General features: G+C 43.5%; 1 protein-coding gene across 1 annotated transcript; it reads right to left on the bottom strand.

Annotated features, from left to right (window-relative positions):
- Positions 1–1405: 1405 nt before the first annotated feature.
- On the bottom strand, positions 1406–19074 carry slc2a1b (solute carrier family 2 member 1b). The gene is made up of 10 exons (XM_079265516.1): positions 18764–19074; positions 10273–10368; positions 6628–6788; positions 6001–6241; positions 5728–5890; positions 5304–5491; positions 5015–5119; positions 4707–4808; positions 4418–4621; positions 1406–4094 (listed from the first exon to the last, which is right to left on the bottom strand). The coding sequence occupies exons 1-10, from the start codon at positions 18776–18778 to the stop codon at positions 3894–3896; spliced, it is 1476 nt and encodes a 491-aa protein (XP_079121642.1). The 5' UTR covers positions 18779–19074; the 3' UTR covers positions 1406–3893.
- Positions 19075–20704: the final 1630 nt, after the last annotated feature.

Below are 20704 nucleotides of genomic sequence, written 5' to 3'. Positions count from 1 at the left end.
TCACCTGATCAGTGTGAGTGACAGATAAGAATCCCCGACATCCGTTCAATGAACTCACAGTGAGGATAAGTTTTACTGCACATAAGCATGGGATTAGGGAACAAGGAAGACAATCGCACACGCAAGCTCCAGTGGTCACAATAATTACACATGCATGAATCCGAGGTAATCTGCAGAAATTGTGGGTATTGGCTATGTAATAGGGGTCGGCTAACCTTGTGTACTCTCTTCCCCTCCGAGGATTATCCTCCCCTCCCTCCTCGCTGAAATCAATAATGGCAGGACACGCAACGGGGGGGGATATACATTTCCCCTGTAAATGTATATTAACAGGGGAGGGGGATATGGAAGCTGGGCCCTGTTACAGGCATCTGTGGTTTGTTCCACCCTGGAGGTTCAGGCTGTCTGGCTACAAACGCTCATGTGCCAGGGCACTGATCAAACAAATGTAAATGCTTGGATTTGCCTGGGCCTCTCGTGTATCTCATGAGTCGGGATATTGCTCTGGGCAACCGAGAGAATTGCTTCGAATTCACAGGAACAGACCAGGACTTCAAGAAATGTGTTTTGGCTGTTTGCTCTCTGCTGTAAAAGCGTTTCATTTTTTTTTTGAAAACAGTTTAAAGCGTAAAGGTCACAGATGATGGATAATCATTACACTGCGTGAGAGGAAACATGTAATGGTGGTCTAATGGTGGAATAATTCATATTAAATGCCGCTAGACTGTATTTTACGTACACACTAGCTAGGCTAGCTTGCGCAGCTAACGACAGCTAACTTCATTCATTCAGCAACATTCATACAAGTATGTATCACCAACTTACTTTTTATGTTCAGTTTCAGTAACAAGGTTATTGTTGAGGCAGATGACACTTTTGTATATTGAAGTTGAATTTGCAAATCTAGTTATTTACTTTCTTGCATTAAGAGGGAGTCGTGTTTGGCTTCTGTTATTGTCAACGTTGCATCCTTCATTTGGTAAAAGGGTTTTGCCAGCCAGTGTATGCAATATGTTCTTCCTGTGTGTTATTTAGCAAGGTCGATACGTTTTTTGTGACGGTTTTATGGTATTTTGTGTTCAGCTGTGTCTTTTAGAGTGCAATTTAAATAATATTCACTTTTGCTTGTGAGCTAATGAGGGTAATGATGACAACTTAACACAGTATTCGACCAAAAGTGATCGAGTCTGAGCCAATTCCATTCGCTCAATGAAGACTGTGAGATGAACTTCCAAATCTAAAATCTCGTGCAGTTTAGTTGAAGCTGCTATAATCAACATTTCCACATCTTTAATATTTTGAATTACATTGTGCTAATAAGTGGCTCAAACTAATCAGTTATTGCGTTGCAGTTAATTCCAACAAAAGCGACAAATTGACCCCCAAACACTTAACATCTGTATGCACCATTTCTTTTATTCAGCATGAAACTACTTACACAAGACTGTGTCACCATTCAGGACATCATCAATCTCAATTCATATTTCCAATATCCAAAAAGCATACACACAGATCTTTTATTGTTACAAACATTAGAATATGCTCTGTGCACTAAAATGAAGAGATGTCTGAATCAGTCTCATGAACACAATCTAAACTAAGATGCTTATGCTATAATTAGGCCACGTCTTCAGGTATAAAATCAAAAGGGAATAGTAAGTGTGGAATCTAAAAGCATAGAGATGTACGGCTCTACAGTACTGATCATTCGTTATCGTGATCATATCTATCAACAAACGCTTCTTAAAGTTAAATATGTGATACGTTTGGAGAGGGTGAGGCTGTAGTCTGTTTCATATTTACATCATGTTGAGATCACCAACCAGGAGATTTCAAAGGCTACATTTAAAACCAAATGCCCGAGCAGAATTGTGAATATATGTACATAAAATGATAAGATAACGATAAGATTTGATATTTGCTGTGTTGGGAAGGACATCATTTGGTGCCATTTCACCATTTTTTGCTGGTGAAGATGTGACAAAGCCACCCAAAGGCACAGGAAGTGGATGTTACAGTGCTTTCCAGGGAGGGTGAGATGGCCCAGCAGATGACAAAATATGGAAATGCCTATATACAACAATTAACGACCAATTATGGAATGATGAAAATGGATTTTGGACTAGTGTATTGAATTTGGAGCAACGTCCTCATTAGACTGAATTTGAGACTGTAATAGATATGAACAAATGACACCACTTCACACATTTCCATTTCATAAACATCAAGGAGTCAAGTCTCTCTTCAGTCATACAAGATTCCACACCGAGTAAAAAAGAAAAGAAAAGGAAAACGACCAAGAAACTGTGAAAAATAAAGTGCTGCTAAAAAGAGAACTTTCCTCAAACAACGCATTTAAAGAAAAGAAAGGCTCAACTAGTGATGCAGCAGTCATTGACGACTGAATACAAGGCAGCGCACTACCCGAAGAGAGAGCTGACAATACTGCAGAATTCAAGGCACAAAACAAGCCTTGCAGCAAAGCGAGACGTGTCCACCTCCTCAGACACATAACGGAACGACGGGGTTTGACCCAACACGGGGCGACAAGCACTTCCAGGATAAGGAAAACCTTCCAAACTGCAGACATTCACTTTTGGTCCCCATTATTTATTAATTTTTCTTTCTAAGATTTATTTTCTGAAGATGCTTCTGAGTTGCAGCTCCCGCTTGAGGGGAAAGATCCAGCTCTCGAGCCAATTCACCAGACTTCGGAAGCTCTACAGGTTAATCTCGGCTCGCAAATAGTTAAAGTGAAGATCGTCCGCTGGACGGATCAGGCCGACCTGACTGCTCCTCTGTGATGAGGCTGTCACGGCTGAAGGCAGAGAATGCTACATTGTTTCAGAAGGGAACTTAATCCCTCAAACGTTACGGTTCTGTAAGGCGGATGTATTTTTGGTTTTGTGGCTGCTGATTGTGAACGCGTACTTATCTGTTGTGATGGTAAAATGGATGGATGATTTATTTCTTCTGCCAAGTTTAGCGCTGTGGTGCGGATCTGTGCAGATTCTGTTCCTCGTGCACCGATCCGTGCAAATCCAATAAAGAGGGAGTAAAAACACACGAACGGTGGATACATTTCATATATTACTGTCTCCGTGGACATAAATCTAAGAAAAGTCTTTTGTCAAACAATAAAAAAAAAAAGAGTAAAATATTGTCCAGCAAGAGTAAATAAGTAAAAACATTGTAGAATGTGTGGCGCGCTAATTTCATAAAGGAGATTAAAATCCTCACAGCAGTGCACTGATATATCGCAGTCCCTTAAAAAAGGTACAAATAAGTTATTCCACATCAGTGGCGCATCGGGACCTTTCTTTCAGGGCAGTGCCCCACCTGGTGGGGAGCGACATCGCGGAGCTGTGCAGCATCTAGTCTACACTGTAGACTCTACAGTGATACGGCATTACAGTATTTATGATCAAAACAGTGAGCGGATCTCTACAGCAGCGGGGCTCTTCAACCAGATGGTAACAAACAGACTTCATGGTAACAGGCTACAAAGAACAGAGCATGAGCCCATATCAGTTATATATGTATAAAGTGAAAACAAAAAGATTAAAAAAGGTAGTTTGATTGATGACACTTCTTTTCCTTCTTTAAAATATCTTTAAAATATTAAAAAAACCTTCCCTATCTATCCTCCGCTCCCCGCTCCACACCAGGCGACATAGTGCCCATTTAGTTTGTTTCTTCGTGCGACACGAGAGGGACAGCGGAGGACGTCATGTAGGAGAATCACACGGGGCTGTTCGTTTTGGTAAAAATGCCTGAAATGTGGCGATAGTGTGAAAATGATTCTACCAGTGGATGCGTCTACTTCTAGTTCGTAGACCCTTCTCGTAAACCTCCTAGGCCCGAGGAAGAGTCCGTCGGAAGTCAAAGTCCACTCAGAGCTGAGAATCGGCTCCCAGGCTGTTCAGCTCCTCCGGCGAGTGCTTTTCGGCTCCGCCGCCAGCCGACTGGCGGAAGCCGGCCGAGATCTCGTCGAACGTCCGGCCCTTGGTCTCCGGCACTTTGAAGAAGGTGAAGACGAAGAAGCCGAGCAGCAGCACGGTGAAGATGATGAACACGTAGGGGCCGCAAATCTCCTGTGAAGAGAGATAAGGGGGAGAGGAGCGGAGTCCAAACAAGGTTCAGTCCTCAATAAACTGGGAAGTTTGTAGCAAAATATGAGGAAGGAGCAAATATATATATATATATATATTTCTTTCATTTAAATGAGTGACGAATGATTATTAATTGTTTAAATTGATTCTTTCAAGGCCATTCCTCTGAAAATCGATTTATAAATTCACCTAAACGTGGGAATTTTGTCTCATTTCTGTACACTGAATTAAATAGTCAGCTCACAAACACAAACATCCCCAAAACACCCCCAAACCATCCCCAAATGTTTTCTTTGTCTCCTCACCTCCACATACTGGAAGGTCATTCCTACTATGAAGTTCGCGGTCCAGTTGGAGAAACCAGCCACGGCAAAGGCTGAGGGCCGGGGTCCCTGCGAGAACAGCTCTGCCACGATGAACCAGGGGATGGGGCCCGGGCCGATCTCAAAGAACGCGACGAAGGAGAAGATGGCCACGATGCTCACATAGGACATCCATTTCAACTGATCCTACAAGAGGACGAGAGGGAGGTCAGATGCTGGCATTTTTGTGGGTGGGAATCTTGCCCGCCACATTGTCTTAAGGGAAACCTACCAACAGAGCCAAGGCAATGGTCATCAAGACGGCAGAGCCGGCCATTCCCATCAGCCCCACCAGGTGCAGTGACCTGCGTCCTGCACGCTCCACAATAAACAGCTACACGGAGAAAGAAACCAGAAGAGTCAGAGCAAGGTCAGTGCAGTACGACAATGTGATGAACCGTATTTCAGCTGGTTGCAATCTACAACCTCACCACTAGAGGACATCCTCCACACCGTCTCTTTAACGCTTTTAACACCTTTATGCATCTGTGCTGTAACGAGGATTTCCCTTTGAAATCGGAGAAGTTGAACCGTACTCACCGACACCACAGTGAAAGCTGTGTTAACTACACCGGCTCCAATGGTGGCATAGACGGGCTGCTCGACTCCGGCTTTCTCAAAGATACGAGTGGAGTAGTAGAATACCTAGCAAGTAAGACAAACACAAAGAAATGAAACATGAGAGAGTCTCCTTTTATTTACAGCAGCTGACATGTTCTGGATATCTTTGGGTGTGAATGTGTGCCGAGCACGTCGGGGGAAAGTGGTGTTTCCCACTGACAGTCCTCAGAGTGGACAGCGGGACGGTGTCTGGTGGACGGACACTCACAGCGTTGATGCCAGACAGCTGCTGGGAGAGTTGCAGGACGACGGCAATCAGGAGGGGCTGGCGGTAGAGCGGCGAGCGGAAAAGCTCCAGGATGGTCACGGTCTTCTCCCTCATCATCTGCCGGCTCTCCTCCTTCATCTCCTGCATGTCGGAGCTCACGTCTGTGGTGCCTCTGAGCTTCTTCAACACTGAAAACGTGAAAGAGGGAAAGCAGGTCGTTAACTCTACCCCCAGTTCAGTGACGGTTTCCTTTTTTTTGTTCGTTGTTTTGTTTCCTTTTGATTACATCTTTGCACATTTTAGAAGCCCATTGGAATCTGGGGCGATGCTTCAAATTTGAGAGAAACCTCGGTGTAAAAACACAGCACTATTAGACGATAAAAATAGTAGGATACAGCAGTTATGTGGGTGTATGTGAACTCACCAGACTTGGCCTTGTTCTCTTCGTTCCTGTTGATGAGCAGGAATCGGGGGCTCTTGGGGCAGAGAGGCAGCAGGATGCACTGAATCACAGCGGGGATGAAGGTGAAGCCCAAGAGGAGCGGCCACAAGTTGTCGTTGCCCATGAGTGCCTCCATTCCAAACACCTGCCATCAACAGAGACACCAGTAACGCACATGAACCACACGCACAGGCTGCTAGCAATGCGCAGTAGGATGCTCGAAGGCTGTTTTGAAACGTTGTGACGTTGACCGACCTGTGCAATGAGGATGCCGACGACGATGCCCAGCTGGTGGAAGGTGCCCAGGGCTCCACGTAGGGCTGTTGGGGAGACCTCGCCCACATACATGGGCACGAAGCCTGTGGAGAGGCCGGAGTAGAGGCCCACCACAAAGCGACCAGCGATCAGCATTTCCCAGGAGCTCGCCATCTTCGAAAAGCCCATCAGAATGGCTGCGATGAAGGCCAGGACGTTGGCCATGAGCATAGAGTTCCTCCTGAAGGCAACACAGAACAAGACACATTCAATGCATTAAAGTCAGACAAATTACATTCGGTTCATGTGCTTCTATACCTTCAGCATTTCTTCCACATAAAATGAAGTAATTATGTCTTTAAGACCATAAAAGCTGAGAAAAAGCTATGCCACACAAGAGTGTGTGGGTTTAAAAACATCAATAAATATTTCATGACGAGATCAGTTCGTGAAGTGCCCAAAGGCCTCAGAAAACATTGACCTAAAAAGTTTCAGTCTAACAATCGCAGCTTTATTGTTATTCATCATATTTACTGCATTTGTATCCAGCAAAGTCGACTTCTTGTAGAAAAGCCCGAGGATGTCACGCTGTCACAGCAGCAGCGGGGGCTTTTGTTTTCACCTCACCTTCCAAAGCGGTTGACAAAGAGCCCGACGGAGAAGGAGCCAAAGATGCCGCCGACAGAGAAGATGGCGACGGCGACGGACCAGATGGCCGTGAGGGTGCCTTTGGAGATGGGCTCCTGGTATCGCTCATACCACGTCTCATTGATGTACTTCTCAATAACCTGCCACGAGAACAAATATCACAAGGACCAATGTTAAGAAAATAAATAAAAGAAACGTTTGAATGTGTTCTGGCGTTCTCTTGGAGTGGACTAAATGGGATCATGTTTTATTCTGTTACATTATTACAAAGTGATGGTGAGCTGCTGCTGTGTGACCAGCTGATGGCAGCACTGTATTACCATCTCAACAGCCGTGGTTGAGTGTCAAGTTCCCCCCCCTCTCCCTTTTCCATCCTCATCATCACCCGTGACTATGTTGACAAACACGGCCGGGCGAGCCAGCGGAGCCCGTGTCTCCTTATGTGTGGGACACTTCTCATATGATCCAGAAAGGTCAGCACCCTGTCTGCACCCTGTCATCACCCCCCCCCCCCCCCCACTCCCTCTCTTGTAACCTCTCGCCCTGTCATGTGCCTCTGTGAAAAGGGTAATAAAAGCTCAGCAGTGTCCCCACCAACCATTTGAAGATAGCAGCGCTATCGTTTCTTAAGAGCTTTCCTACGGTGGAGGGATATATATAGGAGGCCACTCGGATGCTCTTGACACAAGGATTGGGTCATGTACACTATCAACTTTCACTCACAAGACCTTGCTCAGTGATATCACAAGTACGTCATGGAGCACCGTACCGTACCCATAACATCCACCCTTTAAAACCAACCAGTTTGACCAACTATTTAGAGGAGCTCATGCTAATCGCTGAGTTTTAAACCTGCATTTACTCTAGATGTGTACTTGAAGTACAGTTTTAAAAGGTACTTGTACAACTCGACCAGAATCCATGAACATATAAAGCCAGAAGAGGCATGTTTTATTGTTGAATCAAAGTAGATTTGAGGCTTTTCAACACTGATCAACAGAAAATCATCCTTAAATATATCAAGTGAAAAAGACCTTTACAAATATGGGCGTAACTGTGTGCCGCGGAAACATTGACTGTTATCATCAGTGTGCATTTGCTTATCTACGGTATTAAAAGAAAATGACATAAGGGTGTGTGTGTGTGTGTGTGTGGGACTTAACGATACAGACAGGTCTGGCTGCGCTACAGGATATGTTAATTGGTAATAATCATAGGACATATTTTTCATGAGTGGTACTTTCACTGACTTGAGTGGCTGATTTTGAAGAGTTATTATTTTGTTCTCTTTCCGCGTGTTTCTCTGAATAGACGGTGCAGCTCAGATCAGCAGCTCTAACCCCACAATGAAGCAGGCTGTCAGCATCATGTTGAGCTCAAGGTGAGCTCTGTATTCAGCACGCACAAGCTGAAAATAAACAGACGCATACAACTGAAATTGTCTGTCTTTGAACAAGAAAGAGTTTTTCCTTTTTTTTCTTTTTTTTTAAACGTCCTTGAATTTGTAGTAGGTCCTAAAAATTGTCTATCCCACAGGAAGCCATATTCTAGTAGCAGTACTTTAGATATGTCCTGCTTCGGGGGGAGCAACCTCACAGTTGGCATGAACAGCGATAAACACACAGAAATAAACTTCTTTCAGGGAAAGAAAGGTGTAGAAGCTCTAACCGTAAAGATGTTTAAATTAAACCAATACACACACAACACAGATGACCCTTTCGATAAAAGTTCCAAGCAAGGATATTGTTTGCTTTGTGGCACAGGCAGGCAGGCAGCAGCAGGAGGAGCAGCAGCAGGAGGAGGAGGAGCAGGAGGAGGAGGAGGAGGAGGAGGAGGAGGAGGAGCAGCAGGAGGAGGAGGAGGAGGAGGAGGAGGAGGAGCAGCAGCAAGAGGAGGAGGAGGAGGAGGAGGAGGAGGAGGAGGATTTGCAGCTCGGCCCTTGAAAGAGCGTATATCTAATCAGGGGGGCTCGGACACGGAGCTCGACCTGCGTCACAGGCAACATCACGGCAGCATTTATCGCACACCGGAGCCCAGAGCGGTAATCTCCAGTGCTGTTGCTATTGAAAAGTTGCATTTGTGATATTATAGCCTCTTAAGTGGTCATTAACAAATGGTGGATTCAGAACATGTGTTGAGCAACAGTTTTTCAGCGGGTGAAGTTGCTCAGACCTCTCAGTGTGTGTGTGTGTGTGTGTGTGTGTGTGTGTGTGTGAGAGAGAGTGAGACGGAGGCTTGGGAAAAGGGGATAAAGAGCCAAGAGGGCAGCTTTACACTAGCTCAGTGTGTAACAGACCACATATCCCCCCCCCCCTCAGTCTGCAGCCCCTCCTGAGCTGAGCTGCATGAAGCCGAACACAAGCTGTTTTCATGGTGGAGTAAATCTGTGCGACACCAGGAAGCTGCAAAATACCGGATTAGATATTATGAAATATCAGTACATCTCGATTACTTAACAGCTGGTGAGGTCAGGAGCCGCAACGATTAGTCAACTATTCTGATTATTGAGGTCAAGAGAAACAAAGAGCTTCTCAAATGTGAGGATTTGCTGCTTTGCAGTATATTTAACTGGTCTAGAACATTATTGAAATGATTTTTAGTGGCATACTTAGCAGACTGAACCTTTTTTTACATCCTCAACCAGATTTGAAAAAGAACACAAAGGTTTTCTAGTATTAAGTTGCATTACATCTGTGTTTGCACAATCCATGACTATTGCACAATTTCATTGCACAAATGTCTCAAGACCTAAAATCGTATGTGCTGCCCACTTCTTCTGCTCTTTATGACTCAAGAAGAATTGAATAAGAGATCTGATCTTTAACCGAGACTCCTTTCCGTCTATAATGTGTCAATAAGTGAACGTGTCTCTCTTTTCACAGACGACTGACGAAAGCTTCTGTGATTTACAAAGCGTCCTTCGCGTCAAAGCCTTTGACGGTGTGGTGACAGAGGACGAGCAGTTGGAAAACCAGGCTGTCCTCACAGTGAGAGCAGCCACAAGCAGCTGTGACGGTCCGTCTCCGGCACACAGAGGACTCTGCACATGTGAAGGGTAAACAAAAAACAAAACAAAAAGGGCGAGCTGAGGTCCGACCTGTGACCCGTGGACAGACAGCTGCGTCACCACAGGGTGTGTTCGGACCAACGCAAACTAACCAGGCAGAGGTTGTTTGCGCGCGATACCGACATTCCCCAGGAAATGAGTTTCTACGGTACACCTGTCTGCTAATAAAACCTCCTGTCGACTTAGTGATTCACCGACCGTCTACAATCTTTCACTTGATCTCCTCTGAGTTTCCTTGTGTAGCTTTTCCCAGCCTGTTGCTGGTCAGCAGAGGTCCATTTTTGGGCATGGACACACTCTTTTACACAGGAATCAGAGTCTGTTTAAGAAAGATGTCATTGGGCCACATCGGCCCCAATGTGGCTATTATTATCTCACCCCTTAACCCAAAACTCAAAAAACATCCAGCACTGGGGCTGGTTTGGAAGGGGAAATGAATCAGTATGAATGATATAGTATACATATAGTGCAAACCCAGAAATATTGGCGAGCTGAAACACACCGTAAAAAATCTTTTTGGAGATAAACTAAACTAAACATTCAGACGTTTAACTCACCTTTTGAGGGGCATTGATGACTCCGGTGTTGTAGCCGAACTGCAGGGAGCCGATAACAGCTGATCCGACACTCAGCATCAACGTGAACGTTACTTGCTGCAAGACAACGGAGAGAAGAGGAAGTATTGTCAGCGAAGAGACCAGTTCGACCAGTTTACCCAATGCAAAAAGGAGCTTCAGTGCAAATAGTATGATGAACAGTTATATCATCTTTCCGGATGACATGTTTTATCTAGAAACTCTCACTTACATACGTTGATGCCAGTTTTTCTGGGACAAGGTGTTTTTACTTGCGGTTGTGCTTCGGCCGCCCTGGAATCGACTGAATATAACGTTCAGGTCGGTCAGCCGCTAACTTTATCCTCACCGCGTATTCATAACAAGCACAATGAACGCACACATCGACATATCCTGAAATATCTTGAAGATGTTTGGTACCAGGCCCCTTTAAGCACCATGGCGGAGCTGGACTGGCCATAAAAGACGCTTTATGACACCTACAGCGATCTGACAAACAGATGGAGAAATCTATGTTGACATCCAACATCTGTTCCCTGTTTACAGAGTTGTCTGCTTATTTTTCTAAAAAAAAAAGAAGAAAGACCTGTGGTGAGGATCCGTGTTTTTCCAGGTTTGACTGAAGGAAGCTGCTTCTTGGAACGTGTCCAGGTTCAACCCAGGTCTGCATGTTATCGTCAGTGTTCCTGTGATTACAGAGTTCACTTGCTGCTTGATCTCGGTCGAGCCCAGCGGATTAGTAGAGATTTTCCTCATACCAAAAAGTTAATAAACCAGAGAGGAGTATGTCGCTGTCTATTTGCTTCTCTCAGACAGACCACGTCTACATCGACTAACTTTACGTCCGAGCGTCTCAGTGTTGGAAAACAACCTGAAAACACCAGCAAGGATTGCGCACACACACATGTTTTCGCATTGGACCACTGTGTGGACCACACAGTTTGTGCAAAAGTGCACAAACTTCAGATCAAATTGAGAGCGGCATGAACAGCATTTCACTGTTTCCATCTTTCATACCTCACCATCAGTCACCATGTGTGGGTGATTAACGTTTGGACTTGTGATTCACACTACGCCTCTTTCCACAGAGATTCACACCAGATAGGGTCCTTATGTAATGGCAACAGAATACCTGCCTTTCAGTTCCTTTATCACATGCAGACAATACGAGCAAAATGAAACGTCTTCCTCTGAAACACTGTCGGGACACAAATCAAACCTGCACACGTTACCAGAGCGAGAACGGACCCAAGCCAAGGACCCCTGTCCTCTGACCCGCCGAGACGTTAAACAAAAGACCTGCAACAGCCAGTGTTGACGTGTCTTTGAGCAAGGCACTTATCAATCTATCTCTGCGTGTTGTAGGTGCACAAACCTTAAATGTTCCTGTTTTTGTAAATACTACTGTTGTTTGGCCACTGGGGGCAGCAGAAACAAGCATGGCCGCCAGCTGGTGATGAAGTGGAGGTTAGCAACAGCTCAGGTGCACTTAAGGTGGACTGTCCTATAAGGTGGACTAGCTAATGTTTTCATTCGTAGTATTTCTTAATGTTGCTGATATCATGGTTAAACGGGTAATAATCAACACCTGCCATCTATGCTCTGTTTGTATCAGGAAAACATCATTGTGTATATTTTATTCATTACAGTCAGTAAGTGAGGAACATCTGATGAAAATAGATGTTTTCAAAGTCACAGTTAGTATTATGTTCTGTTATTGGTACTCAGTATCGGCAAGTACCCAAATGTAAGTACTTGTACTTGGTCTGAAAGAAGGTGGTATTGGTGCGTCCCTAGATTTGGCGAGTTTAACTTTAAGCCAATCTCGGGACCCATCGGCTATTGGCGGATAAGCCTCCAGGGGGGGGGGGGGGGGGAGGAGCTATATTTCTGGGGTTCTGGAGCAGCCAGACCCCCGGCATGTTTAATAAAAAAGAATAATCCTTAGAAGTGATTGTGCATGCTCCTCTGCAATACCACCAAAGTGCACGATCCAGACACTTAGTTTTGTGGGAACCAGAATTCCTCCCCTGCATAATAAAGAGGAAGGACAAACTTCTGTGTGTGTTTGGAGGCCGTCACTCCTCGGGCCGTTCAGTGGTGCTGGCTGAAGACACTTAAAGACCCGCCTACATTTCTGCACCAATAGGGACTCTTGTTATGAGGTCATCAAGTCCACGACAGGACCGCATAGTATGTAAACACAAACCCACACACCCTCCTCGGCCCTGAGGGCTGGTCTCTTAAAGGAGCGTCTCATGTTGTTCTGCAAAGCCACTGCTGGTTTGAAGCGAGCAAGAAACAGCACACAGTTTCAGTAAACAACTACCAGCTGCTTTTAACTAGAAACAGAGTAATCCTTTCTTTCCCCAACTGGTAAAAGAAAAGAGAATAGCTGCAAATATTTTCAAAAACTACATTGATGTCAAAAGTGGGGGTGTGTTCCAGTGAAATCCTCTTTGACATCTTTACCTTTAACCTAGATACTAGCAGACCTCCCTGAGCCTGACTTCAGTCCAAACACACTGATTACTGCATAGAGTCCGATGAGTGCGAGTACAAAGTCCACCAATCACAGTGTTTTGGGACTTTCTTCAGCCGAACCTCCCCTGTTACCTGTCAACAAAGAAGGTGAATTTGATACTCTTCCTCATCTCCAGGAAGCAGAAGCGGCAGCGTTATACAGGACTTCCTCACCGGAGAAACAATGAAGTCACACTCAAAACAAATATCTCATGATCATAACTAGCTTTTTGTTTTGTTGACATTTTCTAAATAGAGTTTTTGTCTTTGTTTACTCGCACATGACGGCTAAGCTAACCATAAGGGTATTAAACTGCACAGCACGCTAATTTGCAACAAACCTAAAGCTGATTACAGGAGCAGGAATTCACTTAGAAGGATCGTATTATGATGCAAAAAAGGATAAATAACTATTACTAACCAAACATTTCTCAACATGAGGGATCAGTATAAACAACATCTAAATATCTATTAAGCATGTTCATTGTTTAAACAACATAACTACTTATCGGTGAAAGCTAGATTGGAAGGAGTACTTAATGCCTTGTAGTTAACAAAGATTTACGGATATTTTCAGTCATGACTCACAAGGATTTGGGTTCATAAAAATGTCAGTAAGGAGTGAAAGTGAATAATCGCTTGTGGAATTAGCCTGCACAGGTCTCAGCGACTTTTGTTCACTTTTTCAGTTTTTAACCTTCAAATTGAAGATGTAAAAACGACAACATGAACTGTCAAAAGGCTGTTGATGGTTCATTTCTCACCACAGTTTATTCACTCTGTGTAGATCATTTATTTACCCTAGGGTCACATTGTGTTTTTTATGCTTTTAAATGTCTGCTCTGTTAAGCACTTTGTGATAGCACTGTCTGTGAAAAGCGCTATATAAATAAAATTCATTCATTCATTCATTCATTCATTCATTCATTAACCTACATAGGAATGTCCACGACCTGATAATCACTCGGTATGAACAGCTACTATCACAGAGGTTACAGCATTAGTAGTTCTCTCAAATGTGGGTGGTGCTGGAAGAATTATTGAGAGCCCTCTTAAGTAATATACAACAATACTGATAAAATACTTTAAAATATTACTTAATAAAGTTAAGTTCTAAGTATAAATACTTAACTCAAAAGGTGTTTTTTTTTCAATAATGTAAAAGCTGAATCGGAAAAGTTACTAGCAAATATCGCTGACAGATAAATTAAATGTAAAAGAGTAGAAGTATAAAGTCACATTAAATAGAAAAACTTTGTGATGTACAAGTACTTCAAAGCTGTACTTCAGTACAGTACTTGACCCCTGACATTGGACACTGCCTCAGGTTTGCTACAGAAAGTGTCTGCATTGCTACATTTCACTTCCAGTATGCAAAACATTCCGGTTGTGCCTCTTCATTCTCAGACATGTTGTCCAGGTAGTAAAGTCAATGTGACAGCCAACAAAGGGAAAATATGAAATATTTAGGTGAACACTCTGAAGGCAACTCCTAACGCCAACACTAAACAAAGTCAGCAGAAGACTGGAAACAAAGTCTGCTTGACTTTACGTCATTGTTTCGTTTTTACTGTAATACTACTTAGTTTGTGACTCATCGTATCCGGCTTCCTCTGAATCGGGTCATTGTTCAATTGTAAAAAAAAAGAGAAGAGAAGAGAAGCATGTAATTCGACTCAGACCACTTCCTGGTTTCCAGAGTGCACCTGGTTGTTGGGGACGGCCTGCGTTGCTGCCGCCACGGCCCTCTAAACGTCACCTCTAGGTCTCAGCTTACAGCTGTGGGGAATCCAATACGTGCTCACCTCCTCTCAGATCGGTTCAGCTTTAAAGCTTAAAGCCTCCGCATGCTGGGGACAGCTCCCAAATATCTCAGTGTTTGTTTTAATGTAGAGCGACGTATTGTTCTTACATTAGACTGTTAAGACACTGCTGTCACTAAAGTTAAAGACCACATACTAGGACTGATTGAAGCCAAATTATGTCTCGGCCTAATGCATGCTTTATTTAGTGCTAAACACATAATTAATAATCTTCATATTTTACCTGTTAGTTTTGTTCCTCTGGTCCCTAAGTCATTATTAAAATTGTCTCCACTTTCATAATTAGTTGCCTCAACTCTGTTCATTTCATTGTGTATTTGTTTCATGTGTACAAAACAAAATAAGTAGAATGACGGCACTGTGCGTCTGTGTTTTAATACCGAGCTCAGGTTCACACTTGGTCAGATTCATTCATGTGCAGCTGAAGCTTTCTCTGAAGGGGAAGCAGGCTGATCTCTACAGTAACCATGGGCAGAATAACCTGATGAATAATGTAATAATGTAGGAGGGATCGGCATATTTGCCTTTGAAAACTTCCATAGACAAATATATGCAAAACGACACACAGTTGAATGTGTACCATGTAATTGTCCGAGTTTCCTGGTACTTTATTGTCCGTTACTCAAGCACTGCAGAAGACAAACGTATCTTCTGCATGCGACAAATAGCCTAAGATAGATCATCATTTTGTTTTGAAATTTGACTACTGCATTTTGACCCATCCCTGTATATAGGGAGCAGTGGGCTGCCATTGATCGGCGCCCGGGGAGCCGGGGGTTCAGTGTATTGCTCAGGTACACTTCGACACGTGACACGTCCCAGTCGGGGATCGAACCGTTGATCTTCCGGTTCCCAGACGACCCTCTTAACCCAGTGAGCCACGGTCGCCCCGTTTGTGAGGCTAACAGCTTCAGACAAATAACCCGCGTTTAAATCCCCCACGGCGCGCAGTTTTAACGAAGCCTGAGAAGACGAGATTACATTTAAATGTAAGGGAGGGGACAATATATACATTAGCATTACAGGTAAATACAATAATACTAATTTGAGGTGTGTAATCTTTTCATAAGTATTAGATCAAGGAGTAAAACTGCTGAAACGGTAGTTTTACAGGTCAACAAAGTACATTTCCCACGTAGTAAATCCTACAAACCGTCACACTATTTTCAGATACTGTAACTATTCCGCTCAGGTCAGATTAAAAAAAGTCAGACCGTTCAAACTGACTCTGCAGCGCAAGAGTTCAGAGGTCAAACACATCAGTTAAAGCCCCGTGGTTCAAAGGGGTTGTGATTGATGACGTCGAGCTAATTTCAACTGAATCGTGAGAAAGTCAAAAAGGGGTCCAGAGGGGACGCAGCGTGGCCCCGCATGAACCACTTCATCCGACCATCTCGTCCCTGTGAACAGAGGGATCAGTGCCGTGTGCACAGTCCTCCTCCAGCTTCTCAGAACAGCGAATTAAACGAGCACTCTCGCTTGCTTGTTCGTCTCAATTAAAACCCTCCCAGATCTCTTGATCCCAACTTTTGCAGCGAAGCCTCATTAAGCCCCATTAGAACATGGCTGACCGTTACACGCTGAAGGGGCCGGTCATGCAGATGAAAGTAAACCTACTGGACTGTCTGAAGGGAGGCAGGAGTTGGCAGATGGCTGCGAGGCAGCGGATGGAGAGGAGTTAAGCCCGTGCAATTACGTCTGGACAATGGAGGCTGCTTGTTGGCTCCGGACTCCCAATCAAAATACCTGTGCTGTCAAGTCTGCCAGTAATAAAATGCTGAGTGGCCGTTTCTATCCAAAACAGAGCAGGTCAACGGTCTGCTGGACCCCAATTACTAGTTTTCATTCTTTGTTGGGGGACAACAACAGCACTGAGGTGAGCTTCTCAGAGCCAAACAAAGCTTCCTGTTGATGAGAGTGAAGCTCTCGTCGGGCCAACAATGTGAAATCATTAACACGCCGTGTTTGTGATGGAAATAACCGCATTGTAAGATAATTACAGCTGCACTGAAAGAAATGAAGAGGAACCATGGAATTAAGTTACAGATGGGTGATATTAGATTGCCCGAATTTGCACCTCCCTGAATCAAACGCACAGTAAACGTGGACTGAGCGTAATGCGTGAGACACCTGACTGAATCAATGGTTGCCTGGGCAGGTTTTACACTCTGGGTCAGTGAAACTGTAGTTCTACCACTTCTGTGTGTCACTTTGTGAAGTTTACACCAACTGGACTCCGCCTGCACATAAATAGGCCCAACACTAAGCACAAGCCAGGTATGAAAATCCTGACCACAAGTTGTTCAATAACCCCGCGCTTAACTTCTGTTTAACTACGGCTCAACACTGCTGGAGGCAAAGCAACACAAAGGAGGGAGTGAAGCCAACAGCCTGGGAAGGGAAGGGACTTTAACACCCCAGCAATAGGCGGAGCACTTCCCTCTGTCGAGTCGCACTCCCTCTGGAAATCTGCTGTGTCGGTGTCACAGTGGAAACTGGGAACACGGAGAACTGTTCCCATCACGTCCACAACAAACCCGCGTCCAGCTGACGACCCCCCTCCCCCAGAGAGCACAGTCTAGTGGTGATGGCTAAGGAAACATTCTCTGACCTCCGTGTCGCACCGGGCTGCCTGGTGCTGCTCCACTGGGTTTAATTAACAGGAGGGGGAAGTCGGTGGCGTACGTGCTTCATTATGCAGCGTGTTGCATAATGCACCAGATAAGTCCTGTTTACTTTCTTTAAAGCTGTAACTGGGATGAGGTTTGAAAGAGGTTGTTTGGATCAGATTACTGGAGAAACATTACAAATGCTCCGGCACACTCTTCACTCGATCAGCATCGAGAGGCAAATGGATTAGATGCAATGAAAAGTCGTCCATCACAAGTTCTCAGAGGCTAAGAGGATGCTTTCCACTGTCCCAAACCAAAAGCAGGGGATCCAAATAATCAATTGATTAGAGACAGAAAACTATTTCCAAAACAGAACAATTATTGAAGCAACTTATTTGTCTTGGTTGTTAGCAAGTGATTTTAATCCAGTAGAATTTAGCAGCACTTGCACATTGAGTATTTCCATTTGCAGCTACTTTACTTCTAACTATAACACTACATTGTCCTTCTTCCTGACAACTACAGTTGCTTTGAAGATCAAGATTTTACATAAAAATATAAGTGTATAAAATACGATGCATTGCTACTGATTCATCTGCCAACAGAATATCGGGTAATTAAAATTACCTCCAACACCTACAACAACAATAGCATATTAGAGCTGAAACGACAAGCATGAAAGATATTATGAAAGATAAAAGCAAAGCAGAAATGCCAAACATTAGAGGATTCCATCTTAAATAATTAGGAGCCCTGCAACAGAGACTATCCTGCTGCATAAAGAGTACTTTAAGTGGATTTCGCGAATACTTCTGTACTTTATAATGGAGTACTGCTACTTGTACTTCTTCCTCTTGGTCTGAAACAAACACTGTTGTATACGGCTCTTATAAAAGACTTGTGTATAAATAGCTTCAGTAGTAGCTTTAAAACAGGAACAGAAACGCATTGAATACAGTCTGCAGTGACATCATGCTGATACACACACACACGCGCAGCACCACACACGGGGCTCGAGACATGACAAAGCACTATATACCCCCCACTCACCATGACGCAGAGGAAATAGTTAGTAAGAAAGCTCCTATTGAGCGGCAAAACTGTTGATTTTCAGACATATAACGTTCGCTAATACAGGAAAATAATAAATAATGGAGCGACTTAAGGTTACTAAGGTTACGTGCAGACACGTACTGGACTATTAAAGTGTATCTTAAGTGATATAGAAGTGATGACAAAAGAGTACTTTTAACTACTGCTGACGCGTACGGAAGGGTAATAACTCCGCAATAGACAACGTGGGCACTCGCGGCATCATGGCTCTCCATCATGGCACATGTGGAAGTGTATCATGGGTAAGAAAAACAAATACGGTGAACTGACTTAACCGGTCCTCAGTGACAGCGTGGGGCTGAAACAATAAACACATGCAAACCAACAGGCTCGACAGGATTTAAACACCTCTTGTTGTGAAAAGAAGGGAGGAACAAAAAGAGCCACACAGTGAATAACTACCTTGCCGGAGTCCATGGCTGCGTTGTGAGCGACACACTCTTCTTCTTATTATTATTATTTTGTGATCGCTTAGGGTGATGGTAGAACTTCCTCGGCGGTCTCCCGGTGAGTGTTGCTCAGAAGTCGGTCATCTTAGAGGAATTTTGCTCCGTTGAAATGACTTTAAACTTCAGTCGAGTGTTCTTTATTTTAAGAGAGAGAAATGGTTCGAGTCTTTTGTCGATAAAAGCCCGGCAGCTTGAGTTGTGTGTGTTTGTTTCTCTCTCGCGCGTCGTTTTAGCTCACAGCTTCAGCTCACAGCTTCAGGGATGTGTAAAGTCTCTTCCAAGAAGTTACCGGGGCCAGGCGGCCGTGGTCCATACAATATATAGCTGACGCAATTCTTAACGGGGTGTGTCCGTACTCGAAGCCCATCCTCCAACACAACCAATGGAGGAGCACAAAGGGTTTTAATTCAGAACACGCACGCACAGAGAGGGATGGGGGAGGAGGGGGAGGGTTATCACGCCTGCTAGCTGTGGTGGAAGTATTCAGATCCTTTACTTAAATAAGAGCATCAATGTAAAAACACCCCTTTGAAGTAAAAGTCCTACATTCAAGCCCTAACCTTAGTATTATTAAAGTAGTATCAGCTAAATATACTTGTATCAAAAGCAACAAGTACTGAAGCAGCAGAACAGCGCCTGCTAGTTGTATAGTTCATATACATCATATCATCATATCACAACTTACAGAAACACTTATTTTTTTGTATTTATTGTAAGTACACTGAGAGCAATGAAAAATACAGTCATATTAATTGTATGTGTACACATACTTGGCCAATAAAGTTTATTCTGTTTTTGTTTTTATTATTATAGTTTATTATAGTTTTGTATTATTATCTTATTTTTATATTGCTGATGTGTTTATTGTAAGCAAAACTTTAAAGCTGAAGCTTGTGGAAAAAGAGATAATTCATCTTCTCTAAAATTGTATTCATCTAACTTTTTATTTATACATTTAAAAATCTTCAAATATATCTTTATGAAGAAAGGCCTTTCCTTCTATTTTTTTTCCGTGTTTTTTTTTTTAACAGTGGAGTCTCAGGATACCGAGTCTTCACAACCTGGCAACCCAACACTCATGAATGGTTTATGCCTGATCTATGAATCCTTCGTAAATGATTTGTTAACTATTATCAGCACTGTTAATCACAACGTACAAACCGTTTATAAAGGGTGCTTTATTTGAAAGTGGTACTAAATTTGATACTGTAATATGACGATATATTGCCATTAATTGTGACATTTCTGGAAAAACTACAGAGCAACCACCTGTGGATAAAATAATTAGGAAGGAATTGTTTTTGGGTGAACCAGGAAATTAAATATCTGACACATATGGTATATATCATCATATTACTCAACCCTAAATGAGTTACTTTACTTACTTGTCTCCCATGCTATCTTAACTATGGTTCTGTTTGTTCTTTCCATTGCTCTTTATCTTTTACTCAATAGAGTGGTCTCGTGTGACGTCACAGTTTAGCTGTCGGCCATGTTGGAATACACACAAAGCCACTGGCATGCACGACTGAGTCGCATAACCTATCGATCATGGTGAACTTTTGTGCTGTCTTTGGTTGTGGCAGCAGAGCTGATAGAGACAAGAAATCATTCTTTCGTTTGCCAGCGGTCATTACACATCAAGGAAATGACACGAAGGAGCTATCCAAGCGACGTCGCAAGAAATGGCTGTCACGCATCTCTCGAGATATAAAGGAATATCCTGCCTCTGCTTTTGTTTTGAAAAAAAAAGTAAAATAATTTATAAAACTAAGTCGATAGAACGGGAATCTTAAATTCATTTTCTAGATATCCACACCCCTGATAATATATAGTCATTGTGTGCATGTGTGTAGCCTGTAGGAATTAACTTTAAACTAACGTTAACCCCTAA

This window comes from Melanostigma gelatinosum, assembly GCF_949748355.1.
Source record: "Melanostigma gelatinosum genome assembly, chromosome: 3".
In the NCBI taxonomy this organism is placed as follows: Eukaryota; Metazoa; Chordata; class Actinopteri; order Perciformes; family Zoarcidae; genus Melanostigma; species Melanostigma gelatinosum.
This window is presented reverse-complemented; position numbering and strand designations above follow the sequence as displayed.

Coding starts and splice junctions, on each gene's coding strand:
- slc2a1b (XM_079265516.1), bottom strand. Junction 6,242..6,627: donor TTTGTCAACCGCTTTGGAAG/GTGAGGTGAAAA, acceptor TGTTGCCTTCAG/GAGGAACTCTATGCTCATGG. Junction 4,095..4,417: donor TGACCTTCCAGTATGTGGAG/GTGAGGAGACAA, acceptor CTCTCTTCACAG/GAGATTTGCGGCCCCTACGT.